Here is a 27983-nt window from a genome sequence, read left to right on the forward strand (position 1 = left end):
AAGCCTGTACTAAATTTTACTAACATTTAATGGTGTTATTCAACTGAAAAAAAGTAATGTTTTTATTTAATGACAGATTTTTAATTTTTTATTTTGATTCACTACCAATAGGGCTGCAAGCAACCACTATTAAGTTGGAAGTTACTAGACAAAGAATAAATAATAGAGTTAAAGAACAAGGAAACGGTTGACAAATGACCCAAAAAATTGTAGTTGATATGAATCAGGAAAACATGAAGATGGGAGATAGTTCTAAAGGGTTGAAGTGTGGGGAAAAAAACCTGACAAATAAAAGTTTTTAGAGCATACAATTAACTTTTTGATAGTTCCTTTGAGCAGCGGCCATGATAGTATTTGAAGAAAAGAGAAATGGATGCAAAGTGAGTTCAGATTCAAGACTGTCTGCTTGTCTAAGGGATTGAAAAGAGACAACTTTTGTCAACTCATGAGTATAAAGAGGTTCAGACACAACAGGGCGTCAGAGGTTTAGACAGAACACAAACATCCATATCAAAAAAAATTACAGGTGAGCTAACACAGTAACTAAGGCACATCCAACTATATAAATGGCATACACCAAAAAAAAAAAATTAAAAAAATAAAATAAAAAAAGAAATAAAAAAAGTTAATAAAAAAATGTTTCTATATTATTTAATAGTATTAATGACAGGAAGTACACTTCTTCCAGTCTTTGCTTGGAAAGCATATCCCACAAGGCAGCCAGCCATAAAACAGGTTGCACTAGGTTACATGTTATCAGTAGCAGAGCGATTTTAAAAACCACACATCTGACATTAAAAAAATGACTTTTAGAAATTTAATGTTTAGAAAAAATTTACCCAGGTAAGTCTTTAAAACCGGTAAAATAAAAACAGGCGAGTTGTGCTACATTTTAGAAGATAAATCATTTTATAAAACAAAAAATTACTAGTGCTATAGCTTAAATTTTCAAAAGAAAAATGGAGACTGGAGACTAATGGAGAATGGTTGAGAGTAGCAACTCAAAAAAGTTTTTTATAGTTGGTTTAATGCATAAACAGTAAGAGTGTTCTGAATTTTGTGGCTCTATATATGACTAAAATTTTATATATTGAATCAAATTAAAAATAAAATTGTTACCACTAGTAGCTGGTTAAAGCAGGTTTTACTATTTAAAAGATAATTTTTGTGATAAAAAATTTACAGAAACACACTGCATAAAATTCAAGTTTAACAAGTTTGTAAAGCATGTAAAGATGATTTGTAAAGATGATTTGAACGATGATTTGTAAAGATGATTTGTAAAGATGATTTGTAAAGATGATTTGAAAAGATGATTTGTAAAGATGATTTGTAAAGATGATTTGTAAAGATGATTTGTAAAGATGATTTGTAAAGATGATTTGTAAAGATGATTTGTAAAGATGATTTGTAAAGATGATTTGTAAAGATGATTTGTAAAGATGATTTGTAAAGATGATTTGTAAAGATGATTTGTAAAGATGATTTGTAAAGATGATTTGTAAAGATGATTTGTAAAGATGATTTGTAAAGATGATTTGTAAAGATGATTTGTAAAGATGATTTGTAAAGATGATTTGTAAAGATGATTTGTAAAGATGATTTGTAAAGATGATTTGTAAAGATGATTTGTAAAGATGATTTGTAAAGATGATTTGTAAAGATGATTTGTAAAGATGATTTGTAAAGATGATTTGTAAAGATGATTTGTAAAGATGATTCATAAAGATGATTTGTAAAGATGATTTGTAAAGATGATTTGTTTTAAAAATTGTTTTATTTGCTCAATTAAGTTGATAAATTTTCTATTGAATATATTTTTAAAAATTCTAAAATATGTAAAAAGCATTTTGAAAAAATGATATGTATCTAACATAAGTAATCACGGCCTACTTAAATTACACAGCCCCATTTGTTGCACTTTCCGTAAAAAATTAAGAGGCTAGATTTTTTACAGCTCATGTATAAAAACATGAGTTCTTGTTCTGGTTAAGAGTTGTGTTTGCACTATAATTGTTTTATTCTTGTAAAATAAAATCTATTTAATGTTTTATTAAATTGGTTAAATGATAGTTAGATTTTCTTTGAGTAATTACTTTATGTTTTGCTGGATTTTTCGTTAACTGATTGCCTGCTTCAGTTTATTCCAATAACACAGAATATTGAAGTAGACTTTCAGGTAGCTAAATCAACATATGCAACATGCTGCTAAAAATAACCTTACATTTTGCTAAAACCACCCACAACTCTCCATTGGAAATAATTTTAAAGGTTTGTAATTTTGTATTTATTATAATTGCAATTATTAGGAATAAAACATTTTTCTAAGGAATATTTACACTGCAAAAGAATATTTTGCAATTTAAATACTGTAGTATGCTGCATGTTTCAAACATGCAGCAAATAAAATGCAACAAGTTAGGCCATTTAATTACAGTAGACCAAGAAGTATCAGACATACCAACAGAAAAATCATTGATAAACATTGTGTTTTAAGTGATTACCTGCTTCTTGTGGGTAAGATGTATTTGCAAAAAACAAAAAAAAAATATATCAAAGTATCTACAACTTTACAACTTGTCTAAAATATCAAAGTGGTAAATAATTTGGTGAAGATTGAGAAAATAATCTTTAAGATTAAGATCTTTTAAAAAGTAGTTTTTGTTTTTATGATTGTAGAGCTTCAAAAATTTATTCTTATGTTGTGAAAGCCTCACCTGAAGTTTGCATAAAATGTTTATGTTTTTAAAAAAAAGAAATCAATAAGTGTATTACCTCAATGCACCAAACTGAATTTAAAATAAGAGCTGTTGTTGCCGATAACCATTCTACCAATGTTAATGCATTTTTATAGTTTTATAAAACTATTTATTTATCATTCAGTTTATAAAAGAAGTATTTAAAATATACTTATTATGTTATATACTCCGTTTTATAAAAAAATGTATGAAACAACTTGTTGAATGCAAAAAGATATGTTTTTCTTTTCTTTTTCATTTGATTTTTCCAGAGACTAAGTTGAAGTTACTGCCTGTTACATTGCAGGGAATATACTTTATAAAGTTTATTAAAAGATCAGTTACTGAACAGCAACTAAAAAAAAGCAAGAAAAATTATTTATCAAGTCACTTATCTTGGAAATAACAAACCATTTGTCAACCTTACATTGGCAATATTTGACGAAACAACTGCAGCTGCAACATTGAGTTATTTTCCTGAAAGAAATAATGCAGCTCAATTTTTATCATTGTTTTATAACTTAATTTAACACATAAACTCAATTCATCTAATCAACTCAGCAATGCTGTTGTGAAAGGAGACAACAAACCCACACTTTAAAGAGAAATTGCAAACTACTTTGAAATTTGATCAAAAGGTCAATTATTTTACATTAACTAAACAAACTTCTCATGCTCTAATTACAACACTGCAACCTACTGTATCTCTTATTAATAACTTGCTTGAAGATGGCTGTGCATTTGTTCTTACTTCCAGTTTACAATGTGATCATTTGTAGTTAGGTTTTAGTAAGTATAATTAAATGACCAGTGTTAGACTTTTTGTGAGTTGTTTAGAAATATGCAGTAGTGAAAAGATTTTGGCCGAAGTCTACTCTATGATATTTTCTAAAAATATTTTCCTGGGAAGAAAATATTTATCAGACTTTTGATAATCCTTATAAATATTATTTAAGATATTGCTTAATTGTCTACATAAATATTATTGTCGGCTTTCTGAAGGTAGCATAGATATATATACTATAGCATGTTACATCGGTAAAAAGTTAAAAAAAGATTTAGACGTTAAACTTATGATCAATAAATGTTATTTTATGCAAAGGAAAACCTATATATTCAATTCAACCTGTCTGATTTTATTTGTCATCTTTTTAGTATTCTATATGTTATTTTTCCTATTATCAAACAATTAAAAACTTGCAAAACAAATTCTAAAGATTTGTTATAGCAATGTTGATTTTACTGGTGAAAATCACTAAAATTAGGGAATCAAATATAGATCTTGCATTATTAATAATATGTTTTATAATAATTTGCAAAAAGAAATAACATATTCATTAAGGCAAGATTAAGTGAAAGAATTCAAAAAAAATACAAAGACTGAATTAATATTCCTAGTAAAAAGGTATTTCTTTTTTTAGTTTCAATTATTATTTATAAAAAATTACAAACCTTAGATTTAATTTTCAATAGAGAGTTTTAGGCAATTTATAGGTAATAAAATTCTTAGCAACATGTAAGTTTGTTTTTAGTAGCGTATTGATAAATAGCTATCTGAAAACCTATATCAGTATTTTGTGTTATTGGAATAAACAGACTCAGGCAATCAGTTAGCAAAAAATTCAGCATAAAATAATGTAAGTACTCAATGAAAATCTAATTATTATTTAACCATTTTAATAAAATGAGAATAAAACATTTTTGTTTCAATTGTTTAAAATAAAAAAAGCATAAGCTAATGCATTTTAATAATCCAAATCTGTTCCACACTTCTATTTCAATGATGACTGCAAATCAAACGGCAATATTAATAGTGTTTAATTTAAATCAACATTATCTGAAAGAGACTTTGTTGTTTTAATTTCCAACCATCTAAAGCTCCATGCCCAAATATCTATTGATACCGCTAAGGTTAACAAAATACTTGGTATCCTAAAGCACTGCTTTATAAGCAAAAATGTAAAACTCTTGAAATAGCTATATGTCAGTTTTTATACGTCCAATGCTAGAGTTTTGCTTGAATTTGAAATCACCGCTTGGTGTCCATATTTATTAAAAGAAATTTCTGCAATTTGAATTGCAGAAATTTTTTTTTATAAATATAATTGAAAGAATTCAACATTGTGTAACAAAAGTCATAAAATTTTTTGATTACAAAACAAGATTTGTTAAACTCTTTGTTAAAACAAAGAAAACTTGCTTGATTTTTGAAAATGCTTTTTAATTAGATTTAAAAATTTTTTTGCAATGTAAGTTCTTACATTTTATGAAAATAGAGGATTAAACCAAAAAATGTTTGTCTTGATTTTGGTTGACTTTGATCTTGATTTTATTGAAACAAGGTAATTTTAGAAAATAATCTTTTCATTATACCCACTAGCTGCAAACATATTGTGATAAAAAGGTGTTGCTTTATCAAAAACTTACCTGCTAGAAGAAATATTGCTGATACAGTTGGATATCATAGGTATAGATTTAATGGCCAACTTGAAGTTAACTAAATGCTTGAAATATTTTTTTTACAACAAATAAAAAGAAGTAATATTAATAAAAAAATATTAATAATAAATAAAAAATAACCATAAAAAAAATTGCTTTTTGTCAACAAAATAGATCTGTGATGCATTTTCATTAAATACATATAATCGAAGTTATATTATGTTAAAAACACAATATGCAAAAATATTGTTAAAATTGTCTGTTGATAAATATTCCCATTATTAAAATTTTAGAAGATAGTAACATATCTCTAATCATTCTTATATAATCAAACACTCAAAGTAGTATAATTTAATTAATATTATTCCAAGTTTATACATACTTAGCATATTTGCAGTTTGACTGCAAATTCTAATTTACTTCATATGTTCCATTTTACAATGTTTTTATTTTAGTATATATATATATATATATATATATATATATATATATATATATATATATATATATATATATATATATATATATATATATAATGATTAATTTTAGACACAGCTGTAAATTGGGTTACTTCACCAGGATTCACTTATTTGAAAAGAGATTTTACATACCTGGGTGGATTGCTAACAGGTTCCATGAATTTTAGAGGATTAAAAGTTGGTGCAAAAGTAATTATTGGTAAGTAAATGTAAATATCTTACAAAACATAGTTTCTTTTGTTGGTCTTTTTTTTAAAGAATTGTACTAGCTTACCAAACATGCACTTATAGAATTTTAATTGGATCAATTAGTTTTGGAGTAATCAAAACCCAAAATTTTAAAATATACATTTCTAATTCTTTTGTTCTTTACATATAATAAATATAATATGTATAAAATTAAAGAATTGTTAAAGTAAAAAATAGTAAAGATTTTTTTTTTTTATAAACCTTACGAAATTAATATTTTTGAAGTTGAAAGTATTTCATTTTTTTTATTCACTTCATTTTTAGGAATTAGTGAATTAGTAAATAAAGCTTTGGAAGAAATATTTCATTGAATAGTAATTGAATTTCTACAAGTTTTTAATTAAATAGCAATTTATTTGAAACTATTATTTACGTATAAAGGAGTATTGGATTTTGGCACCTCTGGAATAGGAATCCAATATCTAATTAAAATCTAGTTGCTTTTTTTAGATCCTGGTGCAATAATATTCAAACATTTATTACAAACTTTAGTTGGTCTATGAGAAGAAATAACTCTAAAATTGAGCTTTTGTTTTCCTTGCTTTTCTATATCTGGTTCGCTATTTAAATTTCTCCAGGCAATAATACATTTATCACATTTGAAAAACGTGTTAACATCACAAAATACAATTGCACATAAAGTAATGAGCAACCATAAACAGCAGTCAATACTGATATTTAATTTTCTTTAAAATTTACTTTAAAATGCACAAAACTTTTTTCTTTTTAATACTTTCTGTTTTTTGATTATAAAAGTTATATTTTAATATATATAAATTTTAATTTAAACAAAACTATTTTAGAAATCTCAGTTGATCAAACATCATACAAACAAGAAATAAGTTCTGGTTTTACTAATTTTGACTTAACAGCTAACAATCAGTATACAGTAGGACAAACTTACACGGCAAGTTGTTATAAGTTCAAATATGATTTTATGATATAATTTTTTATTTATTATATAGTTTTTGTATAATGTGTTTATATTTTAAAGTTATAAAGTTTTCTTGATTGTTAATATGTTCCATTAATGTAATAGTATAATGCAATTTAAAAACTTTTCTTTGTTTTTAAATCAATTATTATTAAAGTACATTATAGTATAAAATGTTGTTTTAGATTTTATTCTTTTTATCTAAACAAGTATCTAAGTATTTTGATTACTTCTATTTAAGATTTTAATAACATTTGTCACAACTACAGTTGCATCACAATTGAATAGTATATCTATATATGTTGGTAAGTTTTTATCACTTTTTTATTACACCTTAATTCATATTTACTTTTTATAACTTAAAATAAATTCACTTGAAGTTCTAAAAGTTGGCTATACTTATGAACATGTAAATATCAATAATCAGTTGGTAAATTAATTGTTGGTAAATTTTTGTGATTTTTTACTTATAGTGACTTTTTTTACATATATAGTAAAAATATACTATTAGATGCTTTATAAAAGTTTTAAGTTTTTAAGGTATTATTATAAACACATTTAATAGACGGGAAAAGGTTGATGCTGAATAATTAACTTTTTTTTTGTAGTTATTAAGGTGCTCAAAGAAAACCTAACAGTCTTATCAAATAGCATCTTGGAAGAGCATTTAACCAATAAGTTCATGCTTTATACCTGAGCCAGCATCGAACCTCTTGATTCTAATTCAGAACTTGAGCCATTGCACCACATCTGCTAAACTAGTCGCTAAAATGTTCAAAAATACATACAATTTTTTCTCAAAATTAAAAATTATATAAAGATGTAAAAATATTGAAAAAAAATGAATAAAGTGAATAAAAATTATTTGTTTATCATTTAAAGAATATAGTAATTTTTTTCCAAAAGGCTGTTCTAACATAAAAAGCATAACGCCTGTGCAGGCTTCCTGCCTCTGAGGCCAGCCCGTCACAATTTCACTCGTACATACTAAACTTGAATAACAAAGTCTAAGCAATTAGTAGTTTAAAGTCTAAGTAAATAGTAATTTAAAGTGTAAGTAAATTGTAATTTACTTAGACTTGTTTTACTTTGATCAACAAATAATTTTTGTTCACTTTTTTTTATTTTTTTACAATATTTTTACATCTTTTTATAATTTTTAATTTTGAGAAAAAATTGTATGTATTTTTACAAAACATACAATGTTATTAAGATTTATTGTTGTTGTAACAACAGTAAATCTTAATAACATTGTATGTTATTAGGATTTATTGTTGTTACAACAACAATAAATCTTAATAACATCATACCAACAATAAATATGAATAACATCATACCAACAAATCAATATTAACATATAAACATCATAGGTAAATCCTAAAAGTTACTTAAGTACTTAAATTATAACCTACTCACTGAATGTACCATAGCAATTTTTTTTTCTTTGTGAATTTGTATATTAAAATTTGTGTTTCATGGTTATAGGGTTGAAAGAGGAAGGGGGGGGAGGGAGGAGGTTAGAAATAAGAAAACAAAAAGAAATTACCACCTCTGTAGTGTCTCATAGTTCTCGGGAGATAAGTGTATATTTAGTAAATATATGCATAAGTTGCTTAAGTAATAAACAAATACTTTATATGAGAACCATAAAGCTCATTATTCTTTGTTATTTTTTTTTAAATAATTTTATTTTATTTTTATTAGTTGGCAACTGCAGCAAGTGTCATTCATCTCTTACTTGTAATAAATTACCTAATGGAGTTAATTGTGTTTGTAACCAAAATTCATGCCCTGGTTCTCATACCCAGTGTATTGTTTCAAAAACTGATCAATCATCAAACCCATGTAGCTGTCAACCTGGTTTCATTAAAGATATTTCTGGAAATTGTTTTGGTAAAAAATTTTAAATTATTTACTTTTATTTCAATATTATTTATTGTTTTGTTTATTTACTCAAGAAATCTAGACCGGAATATCTATATATTTTTAGATAATCAATAATTGACTGCATTTTCACTGATTAGCTGACTGATTTTAATTAACTAATTCACTTTATAGACAATATTTGATGACAATATTTATTTATTTATTTATTTGAGATTTGTCAAATAATTTATTGACTATAAACACAAATTTTTTCACAGGCCAACAAAAAGAAGGCTTTTTCTGAAACTGAATAAACAATGTGTTTTTATAATTGTATTTCTAATTTTATTTTAATATATGTAATTTTTTTTCTTTTTTTTTTACATCAAATTCAAATGGTATTTGTGTTCAAGTCTTTAATATTTGTGGTAATATCTTGAATATATAAAAAAAAAAAACTTTTTTAAAATGTATTTAAACCTGGGTCTTTAAACAAGTGCTTTTTCTAAAGATGTTTCTATAATAATATTTAAATACACTAGAATTATACTATCATTAAAAAACTTTTATTTAATAATTTATTTTGTCAATAAATTTTTATTAAAAGCATAATATCAATCAATAAAAACATAAATATGTTTTCTGAAAGCTCAAAAAAAAATTGCTTCTTTTGAGACTCAAGTTGGCATACTTTTTAAACTTTTAAAATTTTATGGGATTTCAAATATTAAATGCTTGAAACAAAATTTCTTTTAAACTTGCATCATTAGAAGAACCAGCTCAAATAGCATCTTTAGAAGAACCAGCTCAAATAAGACAACAGTTTTTCATATAGAGACAAATAAAAGATTTGTAGAAGAAGAGAATGGAAAAAGGAGTAAGGTAATGGTTAGCACGTTAAAAAAAAGAGATCTTAGCAGATGATAACTTAGCGATCGATTATATATATGGTTTTCATGAAAGGTCAGTAGTGAACAATAATCCAAGAAGATGTAAAAAAAAAGGACTCAGTGAGAGGGTTGTCATTCATTGGTATTGAAATGTAGACAGTATTGCAGTAGTTATTTGCATTAAATAACTGGGTTTTTTTGGAGTTAAAATTCACAAGCCACTCCAAGCCCCAAACTATTGCAGAAGTGAGATCAGATTTAAGATTGGTTGCCTGTTCTAAGCAAACAAAAAAAGAAGGCTTTTTGTCAAGACAGGAGTATAAAGTTGAGTCATCAGCAAATAGAACTACCTTAGGTGTAAGATTGTCAGGAAGATCATTAATGTAGACAAGAAACAATATAGGACAAATTATAGAACCTTGAGGTACCCTAGAAGTCACTGGAAACAAAGGAGTGTGTTGGCATTCAAGGATGACTTTAATAAATCGGTTAGAAAGAAATGATTTGATAATCTCAAAAAGTATCCTAGATTTATCTTGTGAGGCAAGCTTATGGAGAATACCAGCATGCCAAACTTTTTTAAAAGCTTTAGATATGTCAAGAGGAATAAGCTTTGTTAATGATGCTGTTAAAAATTTTCCAAAAGTCTTATGAGCCTAACTTCTGCGATAAGATAGAGATTTAGTAAACTGGAAATAATGGAGTATAGCATCAGACAGCACCTTTTTTTTGTCATTAATTTCTTACAGTAGTAAAAAGACTTTTGTTTTATAGAGAGTTTTTGAATTTTTGAAATAATGATTTATACATATCAGCTGCACAATAAGATGAAAATTATGGAGTAGAATGAGGTTTATCAAGAAGGAATAAAAACTTCCATATCTGCGTGGATCCAGTAGGTTGAGAAGAGTTGCATTTTTCAGAGAAGAAAATAAAACATGAGTCTAAGGAGGTTCTTGAAGAAGATCATAAAAAAAACTTTGTCAGCTTTAGAGTAGTAGTAAGTAGTGCAATAATAAGGTGTAAAAAGTACGAGATAAAAGATAAATAGACACATGATCAAAACTACTTAAAGGAGAACAAGGAGAAACTGAACACAAGCTAGGGTCAGAGGCAAGACATAAATCAAAGAGTGAAGGTAAGTTATAAGTTATTAGGGTTTTCTAGAAAATGTGTCACAAAGTTAACAATCTGAGTAAGAAATTTAGAATTTTTTTTTTTTTTTTAAACATCTTCGCTTCCAACAAGGCTGCAAGCAGCCACTAATTAAAGTTGGAAGTTACTGTAAGAGAAAAGATGAAGGTTGTAGAGCAAGATAACGATTGACAGATGATTTAAAAGATTGCAAATTATATGAATCAGGAAAGCAAGATGAAGGAAGCGAATTCCAAAGAACTGATGTTCGAGGAAAAAAACTAGACGAATAAGCGTTTTTGGAGCACTTAGGAACAGTCACAGAAAAAGGATGACACTTAATTGAATGACGAGTAACACGAGAATGAATTTTAGTAGATGGCACAAGAGATGCTAGCTCTTTAGAGCAGTGCCCATTATAGTATTTGTAGAAAAGAGAAAGAGAAGCAACATTACGACGATGTGATAATGGTTGGAGGTTGGCTGCAAGAGCAGGTCCAACTATGTTTACAATGCGTTTTTGCACCTTGTCTAAAAGAGAAAGGACATCATTAGAAGATCCGCCCCAGATATGGCAACAGTATTCCATACAAGGCCGGATTTGAGATTTATAGAGATAGAGAATAGAATCCAGAGTAAGAAAGTGGCGAGCTCGATAAAGAGATGCAACCTTAGCAGATGCTAATTTTGCAACTGATTTGATATATGGTTTCCAAGAAAGATTGGAAGTAAGAGTTAATCCTAGAAGATAAAGAGTAGGTGACTCATCGAGTACATCACCGTTCATAAATATAGGAAGATCTAAATTATTGCGATAACGATTGGCTGAAAAAAATTGAGTTTTATCTGAATTAAAGTTCACCAGCCACTGTGAGCCCCATGCTGTAGCAGAAGTGAGATCCTTTTCAAGCTCAAATGCCCCATCCAGGCAATCAGAGGGTGTTGGTTTCTTATCACGACAAGAATAAATGGTAGTATCATCAGCAAACAATGCCACCTTAGATGTGAGAATATCTGGAAGATCGTTAATGTAAATTAAAAAGAGTATAGGGCCAAGGATAGAACCTTGAGGAACCCCTGAAGTTACAGAATAAGAAGAAGAGTGTTGTCCATCGAGGACAACTTTTATGCTACGATTGGAAAGGAAGGATTCAATGATCTTAAAGATGTTGCCGGATACACCATAAGAAGAAAGCTTATGGAGAAGACCAGCATGCCAAACTTTATCAAACGCTTTTGAAATGTCAAGAGCGATGGCTTTAACCTCTCCACCTTCATCTAATGCACGATAAAACCTGTCAGTTATTACTGTTAGCAAATCAGCTGTAGAACGAGAAGATCGAAATCTATATTGATGGTCAGAAATTAAGTTATTAGATTCAAGATGAGAAATTAAGTGTTTGTTAATTAAAGATTCAAAAACCTTGCTTATGATAGGAAGAAGACTTATGGGACGGTAGTTAGACGAATCAGATCGCTCCCCAGAATTTTTGAAGATAGGGATAACAGATGCGGCTTTCCAGCAGGCTGGAAAACAAGACTCTGATAAGCACTTGTTGAATAGTTTTGAGAGTATAGACGACAGCTCCGGAGAACACTTCTGCAAGATAATAACAGGTATGTTGTCTGGGCCACAAGCTGTAGAAGAGTCTAGGCAGGAGATCACTTTAGATACAGATGCTGGAGTGATATGAATGTCAAGCAATGGATCAACCTGTTTGTTGGCAATATCAGGTAGAACGCAATTAGTGGAATCAAGAGATGGTATTGATGAAAAGTTTTTAGCAAACAGTTCGGCTTTGTCTTTAGGTGAGGTGGCAAAGTCTGAACCATACAAGAGAGGTGGAATTATAGATTTGCCCTTATTATTGATATTATTAAAGATTCTCCAGAAGTCACGAGAGCCTAATTTTTGAGATGAGATACGAGATTTCATGACCTGAGAATAGCGGGTTTTGGTGTTAGACAAAACCTTTTTACAGTTGTTTCTAGCAGTAATAAACAGACGTCTGTTTTCTGGAGAATTGTTTTGCTGATAAATATGGAAGTAACGGTTTCGATTGGCAATCGCAGCAGCACAGTGTGAGGAAAACCATGGAGGAGAGTGCGGCTTGACCTGGAATCGTCGAGAGGGAATAAAAGATTCCATGCCAGCCTGAATCCACGAAGTTATGTAAGAAGCACATTTGTCGACAGGAAGTAGAAAGATTTCTACCCAAGGGCCATCACGAAGAAAATCACGGAAAGAATCCCAGTCAGCTTTACTGTAGTTGTAAGAGGTTCGATAATAGGGGGATTCAGGTGATGAAGAAGAATGAGATATTAGTTTTAAAGAGATCAAACTGTGATCAGAAGCTCCTAAGGGTGAATGTGGAGAAACTGAGCACTGACTAGGATCAGAAACAAGACATAAGTCAAGTAGAGAAGGTAAATGATTAGGGTTGTCAGGAAAGCGAGTTGGAAAGTTGACTATTTGAGTTAGGGATTGAGAAAGGCAAAAGTTGTGGGCTTTAATGCCTGCAGAGTCACTGACACTAGAGCCAAGCCATTCAGAGTGGTGAACATTAAAGTCACCGACAACAACTATATTAGCTGATGGATAAAGAGAGAGGGCTCGGTCAATATGATCAGAAATAACATCAAAAAGAGTGCAGTCTTGAGATGAAGGAGAGCGATATAGAACAAAGAGAAAGGCAATAGAGTAAAGTGGTGCTAAACGAAAGCACATGAAAGAATAGTCTGTGGATTCAAACCTAGTTTCACGACAAACAGGTGAATTCTTACGAATGTAAATGCCCAGGCCAAGCATGTGACTATTGGAGTCTTTACGAATCAGAGGAAGATAACCATCAACACTAAGATCACAAGATGAGACAGCTGAACTCAAATTAGTCTCACAAAGAGCAAGTAGGTCTGGTGAACTTTGCAAGAGATAAGACTCAACGGAAGAAAAGTTACTTCGAAGAACACGAATATTAGTGAATGATAGGTTTAGAGAACTTGGTGATGATGATGGTTTTTTGTGTTTTATAGTTTTTGGTACTTTATTCATTTTTAAATTAGTTTGAAGAACTTGACTCAAAGCATAGATAGTACTCAGAACACCGTTTAATAGCCCAAGCAATTGCCTCATTACTACTAATAAACTCTAAGCCCTTAACAAAGGGCTCCAAATGTGGCCTCCGCAATGCACACCAAAAGTACAAACAGGGACACCATCCATGCGCAACATGGCACTGTTAATACTTTGATTTTTTTCAGCTGTTGATGGAATCAGCCTCTCTGAGAGCTACCACAGAGTTCGGGAAACCTGACTACCAGCCGGCCTCAGAACCATAAAACTGAGTTTTAGAGCTGTACCCTCATAAGGAGATAATAGAATGAGTTGCCTAGTCGTAAAAACAGTGACACAAGCAAACCCATGCATTGAGTCAAGAAGATCCAGCATTCAACATCCTAAACTGGAAACAATGTATTAAAAATACATCTGCGCCAGCCTAATAGATGAAGAAGGGGTGCAAGGCTGGTCAACAGATAGAATCTGTTTACCCCTTAAGTCTTTGCCTAGGAGGCCTTCTACAAGACAGTAGCTGGGTGCATTTAACATCTGCCCAAGATGAGTATTTTTATCGAGACACCATCTCTAGCCTTTACTCAACCAAGAGCCCCAAGGCAGGGGGTGTTTTATATCGGAGTTGGCATCTCCTAGCCTTTGCCTAAAAAGGCGTATCCTACAAGGCAGCAGGACATGAAGCAGATTGTACTGGGTTACATGTTACCAGTAGCAGGATAACCTGATCTGACAAATATATATATATATATATTTATCCATTTTATGTATGCATATATGCGCCTCTTACCTAACCTCCTGGATCCAAGCAGGTGAGGAAGCTTTAATTCCTTCTTGCCAATTTTAAATAAAGCCTTTTTCTACTTCACATTTTTACTTTCTTGTGCAGTTGTTATATTAAACTGTAATAATTTCTTTCATCTTTTTTACAAGAATCTCTCTCTTGAGAACAAATGTCTTTTTATTATTGCAAGAATTCAATGTAAAAAGGTCCTGTCTGATGCTAAGCTCCATTATTTTCAATTTACTAAATCTTTTATCTTACCTCAGATGTTAGGTTCTGAGACTTTTGGAAAATCTTCAACAGAGTTGTAACTAAAGAAATACAGAAGTTATGCGCTTTAGTGCCGACAGAGTCAGTTGAGATGAATTTAGTAGTTTCTATCTAATCATTATATTAAGATAATATATTATATTATATAAGTAAGAATATTTAGTATAATAGAAAAAATTAACAGCATATATTTTCTATGAATCAATAATATTTATATTTAAAATTATGTAATTTAAAAAATTAAATAATTAAGTATAAGTATAAAATTAAAAATTAAATAATTTTAATTTGTTCCATAAATATAATAAATAATAGTTAAATAATTATAATTCATAAAAATACATCATATTTTGCTTGAATTCAAATAATAATTATATTCTAATCATAAATATTTTTTATCTAACAATTATTTTGAAATCATCTGAAAAATTATTTTATAAAATTTATAAATAAACTGATAACTCAATAAAAACTAATTAAATAATCTACTAAATAAATTAGTAAATTAGTAAAAATTAGTTACATTTTTTCATATGTATAAATGAGTTTAAAAAATATTTTAGCCAACTAAAAACATTAAAACAAATCATATGACATACTTAAATTTTTAGTACATATTTATTGCATTTGGTTAAAATAATTTTCATTAAAGTTATTTTTGAAAAGTTCTTTCATATGATAAAAAAAAATGGTGACAGGCAATTCAAAATTTCAATATGCAAGCAAAATTAACTTAACAATTGTTTTTTAGTCATCCTTTCTGAGCACCATCTAAAAATATGTAACATATATAACACATCGCTCAATAAGTCCGTAGGATAGCTAATAAAACAACAACATTTTGACATAATTTGATTTTATTCATCAACATAGTCTCCTTTTAAGGCGATACAGTCATTCCAGCGCTTCTCTAACTTTTTGATACCATGTTTGTAGAACGATTTATCTTTTCCTTCAAAATATGCTTCAGTTTCGGCGATGACCTCCTCATTCGATCCAAATCTCTTTCCCTGGAGCATCCTTTTGAGATCTGAGAACAGCCAATAATCGCTGGGGGCCAAATCAGGCGAGTATGGTGGATGGGGCAACAATTCGAAGTGTAATTCATTCATTTTTACCATTGTTTTCATTGACTTGTGACACGGTGCATTGTCTTGATGAAAGAGAATTTCTTTCTTCTTCATGTGCGGTCGCTTTTCATCAATTACAGCCTTCAATCGTTCCAATAATGCCATGTAATATTCGTTGTTGATCGTTTTACCTTTCTCAAGATAATCAATGAACAATATACCATGGCTATCCCAAAATATGGAGGCCATAACCTTGCCAGCAGAAGTTTGAGCCTTTGGGCGGCTTTCACCCGCTGGTGTCAACTCAGCCGACTGTCGATTTGACTCAGGAGTGAAATGGTGGATCCATGTTTCATCCATTGTGACATAGCGACGCAAAAAATCCTTTTTATCTCGGTGAAATAGTGCCAGACATGCTTCAGAATCATCGATTCGTTGTTGTTTTTGGTCCGGTGTTAGCAAACGCGGCACCCATTTCGAATAAAGCTTTCTCATACCCAAATGTTCGTGTAATATTGTAAACACACTGCCTTCTGATATCTTTATGGCCTCGGCAATCTCCTTCAATTTCAATTTGCGGTCGGATAAGACGATTTTATGGATTTTTTTGATGTTTTCCTCAGTAACTGCCGAATTTGGGCGACCGGAGCGTTCAGCATCATCGGTGTTTGTACGACCACGTTTAAAGTCAGCAAACCACTTTTCAACCATTTGCCTCGATGGAGAGGAGTCCGAATAACACTTATCAAGCCATTGTTTGGTCTGCACCGTTTTTTTTCCCATCAAAAAGCAATGCTTAATGAGCACACGAAATTCTGATTTTTCCATTTTTTTCAGTTCACAAAAGTTGATTCAATCGTTCACACACTAACTTGGTAAATATTGGTCCGATTGTCATGAAACTTTGACAGATATCGTTTGAAGGTTGGTACTTTCTAAAAACAATACGGATTCGGTATTTGTGTTGCCATCTATATGTCATCCTACGGACTTATTGAGCGATGTGTTATGATGCTGTATTTTTATGATCATGTAAATGATATGTTACTTTTCAAAAATTTTTAAATTTAGATTTAGCAGGCCATTTCTATTATGTCTTTGACCATATAATACTGAGAACTGGCTTTCTTTATTTTTACATATAATTTTTTTTTAGGAGACGAGTGCCATGTGGTGTCTTACTATGCAATATATTGCTTTTATATGTATTATATATATTATTATTATATATTTTATACAATATATTACTAATATCTCTAAACAAGTGTAGCGCAAAACAAAAATTTTCCAATAGTCTTGAAATTTAAAATAATTAGTAGGGGGTAGTAAGAGATATTCATGAAAATATTTATGCTTTTTCTATGTATTAAGGCATATCAAAGGCAAAATGTATCAAAGAAAAATATGTAATCAAATCAATTGTCTGGCTACCATGCATAATCATTAATACACCTCTTCAGAGTTGCAATAATTTCATGTGTATGCATATTTTAATATTACATCATCGTTCTTTATGCGCAGAGTCACAAGAAAAAAAGTAAATACACATTAAAATAAACTTAAATTAAAAAAAATCAATTTTTTGCAACAAAAAAAAAAGAAATCTCAGGTTCGCAAGTGTTTCTTTTAAGAATGCTTTCTTAATTAAGAAAGCATTCTTAAAAGAAACACTTGCGAACCTGAGATTTCTTTTTTTTTTTGTTGCAAAAAATTGATTTTTATTTATTTAATTTTATTTTAACCATTTTAAGTTTAAAATTGACAGTTTATATGCTTGTGTTATAAAATGTGAATGTGAAATAAATAAATTTAAAAACGAATTCATACGTGGAATGTAAAAGTTCTTAAAGAGTATAGAGTGTGAAAATACACAATGATTATTATATATTTATATATATATATATTTTTTTTCTATAATTTTTTTGTCAATTCACCTCCCCAAGGCTCAGAAGGCCACTACAGATGAGAAGGATACTTAATTGTGGTTATAACCCTCTCTCAACTCTATGACTCTGCATGCATGGAGAAACAAGTTGAGTGCGGTACTACCAGGGACATGGTGGGGATCGAATTCAGAACCTCTCGCTTATGAAGTGAGTGCTCATATATATATATATATATATGTGTGTGTATATATATATATATATATATATATATATATATATATATATATATATATATATATATATATACATATATATATATATATATATATATATGTATATATATATATATATATATATATATATATATATGTATATATGTATATATATGTATATATGTATATATATGTATATATGTATATATATATATATTTAGGTGAGTCGAAATGTACATAATTTTAAGTTGGAGATCCTGTACATGTCTAAAAAATTGTTTTTTGATGTACTCGTTTGAGAAAACCTCACTTTTTATTAGATGGACAGTGTCTACAGGTCCCAACTCTGACTAGAAACTACATAAATACCCAATGTTTGTGTAATTTATTGCAATGTATTACAAATTAAAAAGAATGTAAACTGTAACGAATCAATGTTAAACAGCAACAATACAAAGTTGTTTAACCTAAACTGTTAATAAAATCTTTCTTGCTGTCTATTTTTGGTATCTCTTATCTGGATTTCTTACTCTGTAACACCATGCCATGACGGGACTTTCTCCCATAAACTTTACAGCTCGCAGCGCTAACGTCTTTAATTGTTCTCTCTACTGCCTGTGAATGACATGGAACATCGGGCAGTAGTATTGGATGTGTGTAAGTAAGTTGGTCATTTGAAAGGTGTGATAGCATCGAAGGAGACGTAACATTACTCTAGTCCCAGTCAATCATGTTAATAAACATGTCCCAGCCAAATTTAATGTTATATCCTTCTTATCAAAGACGCGAACCAGTATGTTACTATTAGTCTGCTTCTCTCTTGCTCTTATTATTTGTTCTACTGAAAAATGATGAATTTCCATATCACTAACTGCAGCTAACAGAATGTTTTCAGCATGCGCAAAGTAGCAGTTATTTTAAAGAACAGAACGAACCACAGCCTGATCTAATGCATCAAATTCCTGAAACAACTTAACTAAGTAAAAGAAGTTGTTAGAACCATTTTGGCAAGAAGAATTTGATTTGATTTTGAACTAAGAGGGTCCGTAAAAGTTCAAAATGAAATGCGTTACTCTTCTGAGAGGTTCAGATGCTACCTCTCTAGACATGTAAAGATGCAAAATCCTGTTAGCTTTTGTCCTCCACCGAGCATGACTTATATTTCCATTATATTTCCAGGTAAACTCTTCTCGAGGAAATCAATATCTGTAGAAGCCTGACGCCCACGCTGTACTGCTAGACATGCTTTCAAAAAATACAGTTGGTCTGTGCTAAGATCTTTCTTGACAGCTTCATCACAATCAGTCACCTTACCAGTAATTGGCAAATAATTAACGACAGGCAATTCATTCGGATCATATTCTAAAGCTGAACTAATTGTACCTGTCGATGCGGAAGGTCCTGTAGTTCAAGCAAAATCCACGTCTGTCAAAAACCTTCTAAATGGCAGCTCGTTACAGTGTAGAAGGCATACCAATCACTGTAATGGTCTACCTAAGTTCTCCTCCAATTTTTTTATGATTCCGTTGCTTTTACCTGTATTATTGTTTGTGCCATCACACACAACACCTTGAATGCTTTCTACAGAGTTTGTCTCTATAATAACTGACATTAACTCCTTTGTTATATCAGCAGCTTTACTACTTTCAGGAACTACATGATCGATGTATATGTTTCCTGGATACGAGACAATACTATAGTGTTCTTCTTTTTTACTTCTTTTACAACCTAAACTCTCAACTAACATAACGTCTTGTTTTCCATCAAAGCCTATACAGCACAATTCCTTATTGCTCTGCATATGTTCTTCAACCAGAGTATCTCTCCAAAAATTGCTTTGTCGGCGTAGCTTTGAAGGAACAAGAATTGTTGCTGAAGACAACATACTGAGGTCTTTTAAAACAGCATTAACAATAAGACATGTATCTCTGTTGCTAATTTTGCATCGATCAACTGCTTTACATAATTCCTTGTACTTGTTTCTGTTCTGCGCTGATACTGTCTCTTCCTCTGATGTATAATTATTTTCAGACGTGTTACGCTCATCCTCATCAATATCTTCCTCAGTTTCATATTCAACCTCTTTTGACTGAGCTTCATCACACACTGATTTCATAAATTTGCGTTTTTGTCTTTTTTCCAGTGTTGCTGTCGTTTCTTTGTCTACTCCACCAATTATCATATTTCTAACAGTTTTCTGGTCAACCCAGAAATCCCACTCTATCAATGGAATTTTATTTGGCAGTGGGCACGTGCATAAGTTCCTATCTCTAATGCCCAAATCAAAGCATTTGCAGGTACAAATGTCAAATAACTGCTTAAAAGAATTCAACTTCTCAGTGAACGTGTCTGATGTTCTTTTTGCATCTGAATATTTTTCATGTGTATGTACTTTATCCATAAATCTTTCACTTCTATTGTGGGAATACTTGCTTTTGAATAAACACATTTCACTCTGTCTGCTAAAATTGAATATCTTTCTTGCAAGCTAATTTCTAATACTGTTTTCTGATTATAATAGAACACCTTAATAACGGCTTCATATGATGGGATTTGATTTTCAGGAAGATCAACTAACTGTCCAAACAATGGATGTTTAGTTGCACTTCGTGTACACATACTATCCATATTTAATATAATTTGTCTAAAATAATAAAAAAAACTACAACAAGTTATGTTTACAATAAATAAAAGCTGTTAAAACAATTTTTCATAAGAATTTAGTCAATAAATATTCCAATATTTATACAGACTATAATATGTTTAGCCCTCTCATACATAGGCCTACATGTTAAATGAAGTGATCTTTCTACAGTCTAAACTATAGCCTACTGTAGTATACATCTATATTAGCCTACTTGAATTTTACTATAGATCTATTATTGCAAAGAAGAAAATAAAATTACAAAACAATATATTAGATATTTTGCTTGTTTCTAAAAAGTCCAGCACATAGTTTGTTGCTAATGTTGGTGACGTTACATGTAAATAATGTTTTAAAATTTATTCCATTTCTTTCTTAGCACTTGTAGTTAGGTGCTAAATCATTTTAGTCAATCATTTACAGTTGGTACGTATTTAGATTGTACCCAGGAAATGGTTAAAATACATCATATAAGGTAAGGCTTTAATCAAAAGTTGGGACCCCTAAACGTTTCATAAAAAATCTTTAAATATTATTTTCATACTGTACTGATGCCAAGACAACTTTTTGTTCATGTACAGGAAAGATAAAAAAATTCGACCCACCCTAATATATATATATATATATATATATATATATATATATATATATATATATATATATATATATATATATATATATATATATATATATAAAGATATGTGTATATATATATATATATATATATAAAGATATGTGCATATATATATATATATATATATAAAGATATGTGCATATATATATATGTATATATATATATATATATATATATATGTATATATATATATATATATATATATATATATATATATATATATATCTCTATATATAAAGTGGTGGCTCAAAAAATTAGAGCCACCCAACATTTTTACAAATTTTCATATTCTGAAGCTGATTTTCCCTATATTTTGTAATGAGTTAAATTTACAACTATTTATTTTGGGAATATAGGATATAAATAATAGTAAATGACAAAAATATAGAAGTGTAACGTATATTTAGGAAAAATAAATAAGATATACACAATATTGTACACAAAATCACTAATACTTAGTGTGGCCACCTTTTGCAGCAATTACGGCTTCAACTCTTTTGGTCATACTTTGGATGAGGTTTTGACAACTTTTTTTTATTTCCTCGCTGAGGTGCCAAACATTTATTAATTTTTCAATCAAATCTCTTTTATTTGTTATAAGATTTTTACTTATATCCCTCTTTAACAATTCCCATAAATTTTCTATGGGATTTAGGTCGGGCGACTTTCCTGGCCATGGATTTTTTCAGCCTCTAAAATCTTTGTTACAGTTTTTGCCTTATGGCAGGGAGCAGAGTTGTGCTGGAAGGTAAAGTTCCCATTCAGATACCACTCCATCGCTTGAGGAATCATTCTTTCCTTCAAGACTTGGATGTACTGGTCCTGCCGCATTGTATTTTTTACAATGTATAACCTTCCAGTACCCTGGCTACTAATGACTGACCAGACCATAATTTTTAGTGGGTGCTTCACCCTCTCCACAAGACAATCTTTATTGAACATTTCACCTGTCCTTATTCGAACGAAATTAGTTTTATCCATTTGAATTTCCAATGTGGATTCATCTGAGAAGCAAACCTAAAATTTTCGAAATTGGGTTAATATTTTTGATGAAATACTTATATTCTTTTTTTTTAATATGGTATTCGTTTAAATTTTATTGTGTTAATGAAGAGAAACTGAGTACTTACTCTTTCCCAATCATCAGTGGTAAAATGGCGATGATTTTTAGCCCATTGGAGACGTTTATCCTTCATTGCCTGGGTGAGCCTTGGTTTTTTGGCTGGTCTACAGGCCTTAAACCCCTGCTCCACCATTCTTCTCCGAAGTGTTGCAAGGGATATTGTTATACCTTCATTGTTTATGATTTCCTAAAGCACTTTTTTCGATTTTCTCCTATTTTCTATCACAATATCCCTTATTTTTCTTTCGGTACAAGGCGTTGTAATTCAATTTCGTCCACAATTTTTTCTTTTATTCAATTTTAGTGATTAATTATTGTCCAGTTTTCTTTTAATCCTATCGACTGTTGCTCTGGAAACATTCACACACTTGGCAATTTGCCTGTTGGAATGATTTCCACTCGACAAATATCCTTGAATAAGCCCTAGTTTTGTGGGAGAAATATCTTTCTCTTTGCCCATACCTTAAAAACACCAATTATTTTAAAAAATAGCAAAATTTACCTAAATATGATAAAAAAGTTGTAAAATAATGATAACTTACTTGTAAATAGAATATATAATAAGTGTTGAACAGTAAAATAAACAAATTTTGGTGTAAAAAAATAAAATCAACAAATAAAAACCGCCAGAAACACAACTATCGCCCAGTACAACACGTGCTAAAATGTGACATCTTCTGCAATAATGCAACTAACTTCACTCTAAACTGCTCAATAGTGTTGTCATTGTAAAAATATGTTCAAAACAAAGTAATTAACAATGCGAAATGACAAAAACTGGACATCTGTATGTATTTTAATTAATTTCACAGTCGAAACTCAAATATTGTCTAAATTTCGAGGTGACTCTAATTTTTTGAGCCACTACTGTATATATATATATATATATATATATATATATATATATATATATATATATATATATATATATATATATATATATATATATATATATATATATATATATACATATATATATATATATATATATATATATATATATATATATATATATATATATGTATATATATATATATATATATATATATATATATATATATATATATATATATATAAAGATATGTATACGTGTATATATAGTGCTCGAAGTGAGATGGGATGCTTTTTACAAAGTTTAAACCATCCCGTCAACTTTTTAATAATCTTTATATATAACAATGATAAGTATATAACCATCCCACCAATGGTATTTTTAATTTACAGAATATCTTCCTGTTTTTTTCTCCGCTTTAAGCGCTGTTTATATTTATATATTTATATAAATATACATAATATGTATAAATATGTATACACATAAAATGTATATAATATAAATAGATATATAATATAAATAGATATATAATATATATATATATCAACTTGTTTCTCCGCGCAGCGGCCTTGTTGATAAAAGTGATAAGCAGCATGAACATTAGCGTTGATTGCACTCTAATTCATAATTTTAGACACTGCTTTCCAAACAACATACAAGTATCTGGGAGTGAAACCTTAACTTTACGCTTACACTGCATTTCGCAGTGTAAAGCGTAAAGTTAAGGTTGTGCAAAAGTTACGCTTAACTTACTCATAAAATCTATAGATTTTTTGTGTAAGTAAGAGTTATAGTTGGAATTGTAAATTTAAGCTAAAAATTAAAAAATTAAATTTAAACAATATTTTATTGGATTATAGATACATTTAAAAGGTTGACATACTTTTGAAAAAGTTTTTTTTTTGTCAATATAGTTTACCCCAAATGCTGAGAAATGCTATAATAAATCGTATTGTTTGTTCAGCAACAGAAATATTTTGTTGTTGTTAGTCTGTGCAACTATTAAAAGCACTATTCTAAAGGAGTTTTAAATTTAGAAATTAGTTAAAGTTTTAGGGCTTTAAATAATTTATAATCTAGTTGCATAAAAACTGCTATTAGAGTATTAAAAACAACTGCAATAAATTAAGGTGGCCAAATTTCTAAAATTATTTATTTCAACAAATTTTGTTGATTTTATTTCAGATAATATTAAAAAAATGCACTGAAAAAAAAAAATAAAAATTAAAATTTCACATTTGGATCCTAGTTTTGTGTCGCAAACCTTAAAAAAAGGTCAAGAGATTCATCGATAGGTATTAAGATAATGATAGATCCTTCAAACTTTCAGTGTTTACTTATAATATAACAAAGTACTCATTGAAGCAAAATCATGAAGTTAGCTTGAAGCATAAAGAGGTTGTAGCATAAATAATTGATTGGCCAAAATTTATCCCAAAACAGCTCACTCAAGAACCCCATAACTTTGCTCAAGAATAAAATTAAAAAGATATATTGCTTCAATGAGTTTACCATTTTATTTTACTGAACAAAATTTCAAAGCACCATAATGAGTAGTCCTCAAGTCATTTATTGCTAAAAAATGGCATTCTGGGAAAAAAACCAGTTTAAGATAATTAAAATTAAAAAAAATAAGTTAAAATATAAAAGCAAATTTTATTTTATTTCTAAAGATTTGCTGTCACTCCTCAATGTAAGAGCAGTAATCTAATTTTATAAAAGCGTTACTCTATATTTTTATATTTATATTTTATATTTATATTTTACTCTAAACTTAACAGGTGACAACTAAAAATCCAGAACGAGAAAAAATGTTAATTTTGATGAAATAAATTATTCATAACAATTTTATATGGTTGATATATAATTGATGACAACATAGAATATACAATAAAATTAATGGTTTTCTACAAAGGGTCCTTTATCTGCTACTCTGCGCAACTTAGTTTTAATGTTCGCGCAAGCTGTTTGTACACCAGTTGTGTCCATTTCTTTCAAGGATTTTTTAATTCTACGCTTGAGTTGTGAAATATTTTGAGCTTTCCAACCACCCTTGTATACTAAAGAACTTAGTTCTCCAAAAAAATCTTCAATTGGTCTCCATTGAGGAAGATTGGTGGGGTTAACATTCTTCAGTACAAAAGGAATATTTTCGCTTTGGAGAAACTCAGTAACACTTTTCGCATAGTGTGACGATGCTTTATTGGGTCAAAATATGTAATTAAAACCTGAATGATATTTATTAATAAATGGGATAAAAATTTTAGTTAAACATTGGTTTTTGTATACTTCTTGGTTGTCAGCTAGACCACTTTCCTTGAAAAATGGCTCTGAAATTCCTCTGTCAGAGACAACAATATATAACATTACTTTCTTCTCAAATTTGCTTCGCATTTTAAATTTAACATCAGGTGGTGTAACAGAAGAGTTATCTGTGTAATAAATTTTGTTACCAGGCATTTGGGGCTTACTTAAAGTAAAATAACTTTCATCATTCAAAATGAAATTTTTGTTACCAAAATGTCTCACAAGATAACGACAATCTTTTTTTACTTTAGTAATTTGGCTTTTGGTGTAGGATGGCGATTTCTGCTTTTTCCTTGGTTTACTTGAAGCTTTTTGAGTGCCCTACTGATATACTGCCCTACATTCTTGAAGAAGCTTCTCTTTAGATGACATTTTATGACAACTAAATTGGCAATTGTCAAACAAAAGCTATGTAAAATTATTGCTTGAATCATACACTACTTGATAATATAACGAAGTGGCAAAGTTAAACAACTGAATATGACTTGCGCACAATTTCTTTTTGTTCAGATTTTTAGTTGTCACCGGTTATAAATGTCTTTATAAGCTTTATTTAACTATTTAATAAAGAATTTAATTTTTTAATTTGATTTTTTATTTTATTCAATTTGAAATCAAAATCAAATTAAAATCACTATATCAATAACTAAAAAAGATAACATTAGCTTTTAATCTATACATAATAAGAAATTAAGTAACATTTTAGCACAGTAAAATGATTTGCTTAGATAATTTTTATAGCAAAAAAAAACAAATTATCACTCAGTATTTTTTAAAACCTTATTTTGGAAAATTATCGCTCAAGCAGTTTAATAAGAATCAATATACGATGTATATTTATTACTACGCCATTGCTAACGAACAATAACTTTAGTACCTTATTTTAAATAAAAAATCAAAGCATTTTAACCATACTTTTATATTTAGATGTTTTTGAACCCCTGAAATTCTTTTACTATAGAGTCTAATTTTTTTACTGAAATTATTAATTTAAATAAACTGATATTAATCAAATAACAAATATAATTTTTGCTAATTACAAGAATATATATATATATATATATATATATATATATATATATATATATATATATATAAAATATCTTTTAATCACACAAAATGTTAGTATTTTAATAATATAGACAAAATGTTTAATTAAAAAAACCATTTTATTTTTAATTCTAAATAATACATGTTTCGACTATCAATAGTCATCTTCAGTTGAAGTTTAGTTTTTAAACTTTGTTTAAATACCTATATAGGTGATTTTTTAATAACAATACAAAATGTAATTATCTGTGTACAAACTATTAATTTAATTACAAAAATTCAACAAAAACTATTATAAGAATAACAAGTCATACTAAAAAACAAATAGGAAGCGACGAAAGAATAGTATAATAAAAAAAAATACATAGAAAGTAATAACCAAACAGAAAGTGTCAATTGGACATGGTTGACCTGTTTGTTCATACCAGGTTTTAACCATTCTATAAACATGCTTTCTTTAAGTTTTAATTCGAACTTATTAGATGCTGAATCTAAAACGGAAAAACACTTTTCATTTAATTGCATAAAACAATTTTCATTACCATGGAGATGTTTATAGATACGTGATTTTTTGTCTCTCTTATAATGTTCAGTTATCCGTGTCTTGAGATGGCCAGTAGTTTCGCCTATATAACAGGAGTTACATCCTGCACATATGATTTTGTAGACCACAAACGATTTGAACTCTAGCGGAATAGGATCTTTAGAGGAGAAAAATTTTGAAACTTTTAGTGAGACAAAAACTAGTTTAAAATTTACAGAACAGCAATATCTTTTAACAATTGAATTCAATCTTTTTTTAGTTAAATCAGATATTTTTCCTAAAAACGGTAGTTTAAAGTAAGACAAAGGTTCTTTGATTTTTGGTTGTGATGGATTGTTTGTGTTAATTTTGTTTAAATAAGATTTATATATTTTCAATATTAGCCAAGATGGATACATGTTTCTTTGAAATACTTTGAAAAGGTTGTTTATGTCGGATTTAAACCCTAGATTAGTACTATTGATTTTAAATGTTCTATCGATTAAGCATTTGATAAGACTAACTCTGTACGAAAGCAGAATGAAACTATAAAAATTGGTGTGTAAACCAGAGTAGGTTTTTTTATGAAAAACTGTAGTAGTTACTGTAGAATTTATTTTGTGTAAATTTACGTCCAAGAAGGATATTTTCAAATTCACTTCTTGTTCCATGGGGAAAGAAATAGAATTGTGTTTACTATTAATATAATTAAGGAAAATACGTGCTTCATTTTCTGACTGAAAAGCAGCAAAAATGTTATCAACATATCGTTTATAGAAAACTGGCTTAACTCCATTGCAATTTTTAATCCAGTTATTTTCAAAATGACCCATAAACAAATTGGCAAAA

General features: G+C 29.1%; 1 protein-coding gene across 1 annotated transcript in view; it reads left to right on the forward strand.

The window, feature by feature from the left end:
- The window catches only part of LOC136080743 (nidogen-1-like), a 95645-nt gene that overhangs the window by 25157 nt on the left and 42505 nt on the right, over positions 1-27983 (forward strand). The window contains exons 7-10 of the mRNA XM_065797787.1: positions 5727-5855; positions 6709-6812; positions 7081-7144; positions 8544-8732. Coding sequence (XP_065653859.1) covers positions 5727-5855; positions 6709-6812; positions 7081-7144; positions 8544-8732 — 486 coding nt within the window. The remainder of the gene's footprint in view (positions 1-5726; positions 5856-6708; positions 6813-7080; positions 7145-8543; positions 8733-27983) is intronic.

The sequence above is a fragment of the Hydra vulgaris genome, chromosome 05 (assembly GCF_038396675.1).
Source record: "Hydra vulgaris chromosome 05, alternate assembly HydraT2T_AEP".
Lineage (NCBI taxonomy): Eukaryota > Metazoa > Cnidaria > Hydrozoa > Anthoathecata > Hydridae > Hydra > Hydra vulgaris.